Source organism: Pezoporus occidentalis, unplaced genomic scaffold, assembly GCF_034315485.1.
Source record: "Pezoporus occidentalis ecotype Australia unplaced genomic scaffold, CSIRO_AGI_Poc_V1 ctg44, whole genome shotgun sequence".
NCBI lineage: Eukaryota > Metazoa > Chordata > Aves > Psittaciformes > Psittacidae > Pezoporus > Pezoporus occidentalis.
The window spans coordinates 415,266-425,382 of NW_026915769.1; the positions used below are offsets into that span (position 1 = coordinate 415,266).

At 40.9% G+C, this 10,117-nt stretch overlaps 1 protein-coding gene across 2 annotated transcripts in view; it reads right to left on the minus strand.

Moving 5' to 3' along the window:
- The window catches only part of LMNTD1 (lamin tail domain containing 1), a 130,749-nt gene extending 127,347 nt beyond the window's left edge, over nucleotides 1–3,402 (minus strand). For both annotated transcript variants that reach the window (XM_062634800.1, XM_062634801.1), the window contains exon 1: nucleotides 3,299–3,402. In XM_062634800.1, coding sequence (XP_062490784.1) covers nucleotides 3,299–3,301 — 3 coding nt within the window. In that variant the 5' untranslated portion in view covers nucleotides 3,302–3,402. The remainder of the gene's footprint in view (nucleotides 1–3,298) is intronic.
- Between the last annotated feature and the right edge of the window lie 6,715 nt (nucleotides 3,403–10,117).

Consider the following 10,117-nt stretch of genomic DNA (forward strand, 5'->3'; position numbering starts at 1 on the left):
AATTCATCAGACAATTAGAAGTTTTTTTCAGTAAATTGAACACTCCATCTTTAACAATCCAGTTCTGGAAGTGGAAATGATGTTAGCAACATGAAAATAACATGCTATGAACAAAACTTTCTTGACAGAATCCTAGGTTTTACCTCTCCTAAAATCTACCTTCCAACATGCAGAATGAGCAGAAAGCACTGCAAGCCTGCATACAGTGCTCTCTCAGTGCTCCAGTTACCCAATAGCAACATCTATGGCAAGTTTGTCACCACATACCTAGATAATTAGAGTCAATTAAATGTATTTGGTTAACTGAGATGCCTCTGATAAGACTATTTTAAAATCCAGACCCCTTGGTCAAGCAGAAGTATAAATCACAGTGACACTGGGCCACTAAAAAACCCCAGCCAAACCACAATAAAAACCACCCCAATCACAGCTGCAATGATAGCTGTCACATATTCTGGTCATTGGCAGAGCCAGACAAGAACACCATCTATGGAGCAGTCTTCCGTCTGAAAATTAAGCACTCCAGCACTGAACAGGTTATCAAGGCATCACTCAAAGTAGAAGTACTGGAAATGCAAGTGAAATCATGCTGCAAGGAGGGAGGGAGGGAGGGCAGAGGGCAGAGCATCATGGGGGAAGCTACTGGCTTCTTATTTCATTGATACTATTGCTCAAAAAGACAAATGAAAAAAACCCTGCATCATCCCTATTGCTTTGCTTGTGGCTTCGCAGTAGCAAAGTGATTTGTCTTTCCTCTTTTTCCCATCCACCTGCAGAAGAGATAAAGTGTTACTTCACTTCCTAAAGGGCTAGACCAGAACTTTACTGTAAGCCCCGATCAAGAGGCAGCATGTAACCAAGCTACCCCAAGCTATCCTCCCATCACTCTTGTCAGTAGAGAGAAGAGCAGAGAAACAGGGAGACTTATTGGACTTGACCTGCAACAAATTAGCTCAGCTGAGCAGCAGATGAAGTCAAGGCTACACCTACAACCTCTGTATGGGACAGATGAAAAAGAAAAGGTACCCCTGGGTCTGTAGCCTAATTTCTCCATGAAAGGTTTTTTTGTTAATTCAGGGAGGCTCCAATTTTCAATCCAATCATTTGTGTCTGCCAGTAGAGCATACGAGCCACAAAGAGAGGCTGGGTTGTTGAATTTTTACTGGGTAAAGTTAGGCTCCTAGAATGTTTAACTTCTCACCAGCAGGATTTATATGTACACATAAGATGGATGTATTGTCTTTCACTGAGATTCAAATAATAGCGTGAGGTCCATCCTGCATCGCTTAGCACACTGCAGTATTTCATACCACTCACTGCAGTTGCAGCTGAAGAGTTCAGTTTCTAACAGCAATTTAGAAGACAATAAGAGCAAAATAAAAATTTTAGTAACCAGTATGCGTTTGTTATGATATTTGTACTTTGTCTCAGTTAGAAATCAGACTAAATTCCTGGGATGTTTTAACATATCGTGCTGCTGGAAAAAAAATCCACAGCAAAATGCAGTTATTGCATTTCCATGACACAGGTGCTCTTGTTTAGCCCTAAAGATGACTGCATTTATCATCTCGTGACACACAGGATGTGTGCCCTGCATTTCACTCATTCTGCCAGCTACTTATAGTTTAATGTTGCAGGTTTCCTTACCGCTGTGTGTGTCTAGCTCCTAGATCATCATTTAAGACTAGCCTTTATTTGGTGTGGCAGATACAGAATGCAGTCCTGTTAACACACAGGACAGCACCTGCACCTGAGACTTGCTTCTGGTTTGTCATTATGAAAATATAATACCACAGCCTTGGGAAGATAGCAAGCAGTGACATCCTTGCAAGAGCATTTGATGGGGCAGGTGTTGTTTATAACAATAATTAAGAAGCTGATGTACTTGTGGCATACTAGTATTAATTTTTGGTGGCAGTTTTGCATTCACAAAGAGTCAGATAAGCTGGGGTAGAAGCTTACCTTGCCAAGCTAAGGAGTGCAAAGTGGTGACAGCTAAGTTACAGTATGCTACATTGAACAAAACATTTGCAAATCACCTCTTAATAACTTAATTGCATCCAAGATATCATCACAAAACCATTAGGAGTAACTGCTCTCTCATTCCTGCCAGCTGGCTTGTCTATGCATTTCACCAAGTCCCACTGCTCACAAGCCAGCCCCATGTTGACTTAACTGGCTAGGAGGAGCTTGTCTAACCAATGTCTCCAGGATTGTCCTCAAAGCAAAAAAGGGTTTGTTCAGCCATTCAGGTCTCTCCCTTGCTTGGGAAAGCCTTAGGAACCCCTGAAGAAGAGCTTCAATGGTGCCACTGCTTTTGCCACCTATCACTGTGAGCCCTAATACTGCCATGAACCAAGCTTTGCTCCTGCACCCATAGCCCAGCACAAGTCTGTTCTTCTGCAATACAAACTTGGGGGCTGAATGTGCCTCCGGTAGAAACCTCTCAGAGGCTGCCAGCACCTTTGCTCTCATTAGAGCAAATCCACTGCCATATGGAGCACACACATTCTTTATAAGAGGACACAGATCACCAGAAACATATGCCACAAAAGGGCAGAAGGAAAGCATACACAGACAAGTCACAGAACAGTTAGTGAAGGCTTATATCAAGCATCAGCTCCTTACCTACATGAAGCTGTCATTGCATGGAACATTTCTGTTTCCCCACCCCAGGTTTGGCCTTAGCTAGCAAATAAAAAGAAGCATGTGTCGCATACACACCCCAAACCCATTAAGAGCGTGCAATGAAAATCTACCAAGTATTCAGACCCCAAAATAAAGTTTATGACAGTTGTAAAGGCTGACTTCAGACTCCAAAATAAAAATTTAAGTGCAAATAAACCTTAAAATGTCTCAAATACACCCAGAGAAATTTTAGCAGCAGCTACATTAACTTAGTATTTAGTAAAGGCAAACTAGCTCAGCTACAATAGAAACAAAGCTCCAAAACTAAAATGTGATTTAAATCTTAAAACCTAATTTTACTCATGAAATGGCCAGTCCTGTTCTGGCTCATTTGAGTAACAGGATACCCTGAGAAAGACTGCTTATATGTTTGCTGGACTTCAGCAAATCAGTATCTTTTCAGGAGTTTTTACTGAGATTTCATGGTCCTTCCCTGAGAAGACAAAATTCAGCTAAAAAATAAATAAATAAATATATAAAGAAAATCTTTTCCCAGCCACAAACACACAAGTGATTACATCAATACTTAAATTAACCAATACAAACTACATACTGCTTTAGAAAGCCTTATGTACGATTTTGTCAGGGCTGTATAAAATTTGCTTTTTACCATATCAACTCCTCCAGAGGCACCATCAACAGGAAGGGAGAAAGCTGTTCTGGAAAGCTGAGAGGTGCATGAAATAAGTGACCTTCAGTCATACCTATACCGTGTTTTTAGCAGAAGACTGGCTCAAGTGATTTATCATTCCATGACATCACATTCATTGTGACATCAGAGCCTGGTAACACCTATGCCAACACAGGTTATTTTACCATGCACCATACAGCGTCCCAACCTAGCACAGACCTTTACCTAAGAGAAAAGTCTTTATTGTATCAAAAGTTAGATTATTCTTGAGATATGTTGGCTTAAAAAGTACTTCCCTTTGATTTTTAAATCATTACTAGATTGTTTGGACAATTCTGCTCTAAATACTTTTTCATGAAATTATTTTCCCGACTCAATTATATATCAAAGCAAACTCAAACATATTTTAGATTAAAATAATTTAGTAATATCTATTACTTTTCAGAGTTAAAAACATGATTTTAAGATAATGTGAACCACAGGTTAGTTTATCCACTGAATCACCATAACGATGTTGCCAGAAGAGTCAAAGTTAACTTTTGAGAGTACTTGGGCAAATCTCACCTTCTTTTTTTATGAGCTTACTCTTCACAATACCATTTAGCTAAAACTCCTCTAATCACCAGAAAACTTGTCAATCAATGCAGTTTATCAAGCTTCCTATAAGTCTCATTTATTTTGCCTTAGAGAAACACTGCCTGAGTCAGTGACCCTGAGGCCCTTCTCCATGCACACAAATACATCCTTTTTGCAATCTCTTTGTTTTGCAGTGTTAAAATGCCAGGGAGATACTCCTCACTTGCCTAACCCAAAATTCATCGGTTCCCACAGGGTCCAGATAAGGGCTGAGATGAATTTCTCAGTATCTGCCTCCTCACCTTGCTTCTGGACCCCCCCCCCCAGGAGCAGGGATTTGCAGCATCTCTTCTCCAAATGACAGGACACCATCCAGGCAGAGCAGCCCAGATATCTGCCTTTTATTTCTTGCAATTCCTAGTACAAACTCGGGAAGCAGGTGTGCACACCTCAACAACATCCTCAGGACAGAGGGAGCTCAGAGAGTTCTTCTGCACTCTGGTCTACTCTAGTTGGAACATTTAAGTATTTTATTAACAGAAAGCCAAGCACGGTATCAGAGGTCTCATTTCCTAGCTATGCAACAAGCATAGCGACAGCCTTGATGGGCATCCAGGTTTCAACTTCTAACGACCTGTGAGAGCAACCTGGAAACACAACAGCTGACACTCTTATAGGACTATGCTTGTAAACAGATACAGGCAAAATCCTGATTTTGCAAACATCATATTTGTATTGAAAATGTCTTTAAAAAAAAAGCCAAAAACATTTTTAGGTGCTGGGAGTACTCAAGATATTTTTAATAAGGGTGGATTGCCTTATTGTTTAATGAATAGATACAATAAGCTTGTACCAAGCTTGAGAAAATCATTACAGTCCTTTTACCATTCACATGACTACATTCTTTTGGGTTGCCAGATATATCTTCATTTAAAATAAGAATATATAAAGACCGACCTCTTTGTTTATACCTTACTCTACAAAAATCCAGTACGTGCAGCATAGCAAAATTCATGAGAGATTCGATACCCTAAGTATTATTTTACTGGTAACAAAGGGAGAAAACTTTAGTCAAAAATCCTCAAAAACTGGTTTTCAGTTGCATTATTGCTTCAAAAGAGATAAAAACACTTCATTTTTTCCACAAATACTAATGTAATTTCAGGATGCCTTTGATCTTGTCCAGACCAAGATAAAAGGTATCCTTTAAATTATACTCATTAAAGCATTTTAACCCACTTTTAAACAAAAGGCTGGTTTTGCAGGGCCTAACTTTAAGCATCTCACATACACACCTAAATTAGGAGGACAGTATCCTTAGCTACTTCCTCTAGAAGCTATCCTCACTGGACTGGGGAGACTGGAGACAACCATCTGACTTAACTTGAACCCTCTGGTCATTTAAGCACTCTGTACAGCCAAAGGGAAAGCCCCTCCAGAAAACAATTCCTCTTATGTTTACAACAGGTACCTGTGAAATGGCTTGTGATACCTACCCTTCCAATGGCTAATGAAAGTACTCATTAGCACTGGAGAGAAAACTCCAGGAATTTTAAATTAGGAGAGCTAAATCTACTGAACTGGTTACAGTAGGAGGACAGATATCTACCTAAGAACTTTCTGGAAAGAAAATTTAGGGGAGATGAAGCCAGCCCTGGCCCTTTAATATAGGCACTTACGTATTTTGACCAAAGCTGACTCCCTTTCAGTTCCCAATGATTGGTATACACACATTTCAGGAGTTACACATTAACCTGTGCCTTAGATAAGAAGGCGTGGAGGTTAGAGAAGGAGGAGCAGTTCCCACTATGGAGCTCAGCTTTGGAAGAGAGACAGTCCATAACCAAGGGCTACACTTGACCACATACACTCAGATTTCCCACTGACACCTCTGTCTTCCATTGCAACACACAAGTGCTGCTCTTCAAAAAAGATACTGAAAATACAGGCATTTGTTTTGGAGTCTACATGGATGTTTGACATAAGCCAAACAAGCTGCAGGAGTATCAAGAGTCTAGGTTGCTGAACAGAACAGCCTTCGGCTCTTCCACTGTACACAGAAAACTCAATATTAAAGCACTTGACACTAACTGCCTATAGAGTACTCTGTCTCCAGAGACTTAACAAGACAGATTCCACAGCCTGTTATTACATATCCTCTGCAAGAATCAGGGCTCCTACATTTGAAGCAAAAAGCATAGAACAGCTCATACTGACATACCTAATAGTAGCTTGGCTGTTAGAAAACTGTCTCAGGGGTGGGAGATAGGGTTCAAATCCACCTCACCAAGATGAACAGAGTTTCATCCACACATGCTACATGCTAGGTGAATGCTGCAATCGCACAGCTCTTGGGTAAGAGAGGGAACAGCACTGCTTCCTCTTCCTCCTCTCTGCATTTCATAAACCTAGCCTCGAAGCTGTAATTCTTTTTCCAGCTGACACAACCCCAGCTAGCACCTAACCACTACCCAGCCGCTCACTCCCTCCTCCCAGTGGGATGGGGGAGAAAATTGGAGGGGTAAAAGTGAGATAACTCCTGGGTTGAAATAAAGACAGTTTAATAGGTAAAGTAAAAGCTGTGCATGCCAGCAAAGCAAAACAAGGAATTAATTCACTGCTTCCCACCAGCAGACAGGTGCTCAGCCTCTCCAGGGAAGCAGGGCTCCATCACGTGTAACAGTTACTTGAGAAGACAAATGCCATCAGTCCCAATGTGCCCCTCTACCTTCTTCCCCAAGCTTTACAATATGCTGAGAATGATGCCATGTGGTGCGAGATATCCATTTCGTCAGCTGGGATCTGATGTTCTATGTGTGTCCCCTCCCAACTTCTTGTGCACCCCTAGCCTGCTCACTGGTGGAAGGGGGCAAGGAGCAGAAAAGGCCGTGGCCCTGTGTAAGCACTGCTCAGCAATAACTGTGTTGATCACTTGCACTTAACAGTGGTTCCTCTAGCACAAGGCTACGAAAAAGCGAAGCATGTGTAAAATTGATGGTATTTCGTCATTATTGACCATTCTATTCATAAAAGAATCCATATACAACACAGCCTACTAATGCACTAATCTGACAAAAAGCAGTCTGAAAAAAAAAGAGGGGGGACACCATTACTGCCACTTAACGCCACACAACCAAGTTTCATACATTTTGTAGCTCATTTATGTCAAAAGGCATAAAAGCCCTAAGCATCCATAAGCAATTACTGAATTCAGCCACACTGTTTGCACAGGCTTATACTGTACCAAAAAAAAAGTATTCTACTATTGCTGTGTGAAATCTACCAGAACGCAATTTACTGAAGCAGTAGTCATGAAGAACAGAAGGTATCTTACTGGCTACAGTGAAAGCCTTTTCCCTCCTCCAGCTATGAAAAGGTCAAGCACCTCTTTCATTTTAAATAACTACTCAGTAATCTCCATTCTTTAAAGAATGAAACTATATCAGACTTCAACTCCTTTTCAAAGAAACAAGAGCAAACCTACAGTAGTTTCCCAACTCCCTTCTGGATTATTCTAGGTAGAGCAATGCAATGTTGCATTTGGAAGCTTTCCAAAACTAGGTATGACTGAGAACACTAGGTTATCTTTTCATAATGTATTAAAGTGAATAGCATTATGATGTTAGTCACACAATGAATTATGTTCTGAAGGGCGCAGAAGAAAACATGACCATACAAAACCTCAACCATATAAAAAAAGAGAAAAAAAAAATCAAATAGTGATTTAACCTGCTTCCAAGCCTCAAACATTCAAACTATCTCTATTATTCTTATATTGATCTCACATTTTCCTCAGTGAAATGCAGACACCAGACCAGCAAATTGCCGATTCAAACACTGGTTCTTTTCTTGTACTTGTTCCAGCATGACTTGGGCAGCACGCAATCTCATTTGTAGCTTGTGAAACTGCAATAAACAAACAAACATCCATCCATGAGGGACCTGTCAAGCAAAGCAAGCTGTAAAACTATCAGAGTGGAAATCAAATGCCAACATTGATTATATGATGAGCCACACCTCAGTTGGCAAATTTAAAACACAGCATGATGAAAGGGAAGAAGTGTCTCCAAACTTCCCTACATTAGCAGGGACTGTGGGAGACAAAAGTCTCACTAAAAGAAAAAGAAAAGCCTGGAAAACATTTAAGGAATAACACGTATACACATTTATTGAAATATTCCTTAACACTGCAGTGCATTTTATCAGAAATGCTGTCTTTCAGTGATTTAATTCTTTTAAAAGAGCTTTTAAAGTATTACTACGTCTCCTTTACAATCCATGAAACTTTTACACATATAACATTTCACTTTCATTTCTTCTTCTTCCATAGTTTCCCATCAACACAAAATTTAAGCTGTATTATTAGTAAAGCAACACATCAAACACTTAACTACTATGGGTTTCATTTTCTTCTGTATAAAAAGAGCAACTCTTTGGAAAGAGAAGAGATTCAGAGCAGCCCTGTGGAGAAGGACTTGGGGGTGTTGGTCGATGATGAAATAAACATGAGCAAGCTTCAGTGTACACTTGCAGCCCAGAAAGCCAACCGTATCCTGGGCTGCATCAAAAGGAGCGTGACCAGCAGGTCGAAGGAGCTGATCCTGCCCCTCTACTCTGCTCTTGTGAGACCCCACTTGGAGTATTGTGTGCAGTTCTGGTGTCCTCAACATAAAAAGGACATGGAACTGTTGGAACAAGTCCAGAAGAGGGCCACGAGGATGATCAGGGGACTGGAGCACCTCCCGTATGAAGACAGGCTGAGAAAGCTGGGGCTGTTCAGCCTGGAGAAGAGAAGGCTGTGTGGAGACCTCATAGCAGCCTTCCAGTATCTGAAGGGGGCCTATAGGGATGCTGGGGAGGGACTCTTCATTAGAGACTGTAGTGACAGGACAAGGGGTAATGGGTTAGAACTTAAACAGGGGAAGTTTAGATTGGATATAAGGAAGAAATTCTTTCCTGTTAGGGTGGTAAGGCACTGGAATGGGTTGCCCAGGGAGGTTGTGAATGCTCCATCCCTGGCAGTGTTCAAGGCTAGGTTGGACAGAGCCTTGGGTGACATGGTTTAGTGCGAGTTGTCCCTGTCCATGGCAGGGGTGTTGGAACTTGATGATCTTAAGGTCCTTTCCAACCCTAACTGTTCTATGATTCTGGGAACTATAACTGCCCACCTCAAATATTTATTCCGGATGAAGGACAACATAAAAGGAAATGAAAACAAAGATGGCAGGTAATAACGAAGTAAGAAAGATATGCTTTGTATCAGCCAAGGGATTTGATACATAGGTACAAAAAGATATCCAGGGAAAGAACATAAAGGTAGAATAAAAACAAGTGCCAGGGAAGGGAGGAACAGCCCCAAGCAAATCTCTGGGAGGTGAATGGGAGCCTCAGAAGAATGCATTTTTCAATTCAAGTCAGCAGCACTGCTGGAGGAGTAGCCTGGGATGTTTGCCTGCTACCCATATTGGAAATGGTAATTATTCATTCTAAGGCTTTTTTCCAACTGTAAGTGTATGGATACATAGCAAACTGGAAAATTACTTTTTATAGGACTAACCAAAACTGTAATATTCAATGCATGTACCATATGATGCATTAAAAGACCCACTCAACCCAGTACTGCTAGCTTTTCTTTTTTTTATGTAGGGACACAAATAAATCATCTTATTAACATGTGGCTAGTTAACAAATTTTTATTTGTTATTCAAACTGTGCAATGATGATGAACGAAGTCCATTTTGGATTTGAAAACAGTGCATTAGGAAACCCAGTAGGCCAGCCTTTAATTATCCCTCTGATAATCTGAGGGGTTAGAGATTACCCCTCAGAGGTCTTTAGGTCTGAGCAGACTACTTATGCTACTTTCAGACCTATAAAACACCCAAACCTTAGAAACCTGAGTTTAAGAGGCAGCTGAGAGGCACACAGACATTACATTGGGCTTCTGCCCTGGTGTGAGTTTCAAATCCTTTGTTTGTATTTCTGTCAGCCTGCCCAAACACCACACTGTCATTCATTGGGTAACCGCCTGATGTGACATGGACCTAATGTGCTGAGGAATCTTGAAAGTCTGTGACATGCAGGATATCACCCTGTTGGCACCCAAAAATAGAGGCACTCAAAACAGAGACATCAGAGAACACATTCAAAGTGCATCTGAATACTTCTAGCTGCCACACAAAATCAAGCTATTTCACAGTAAAAGCTTTTTCTCGCAATGAG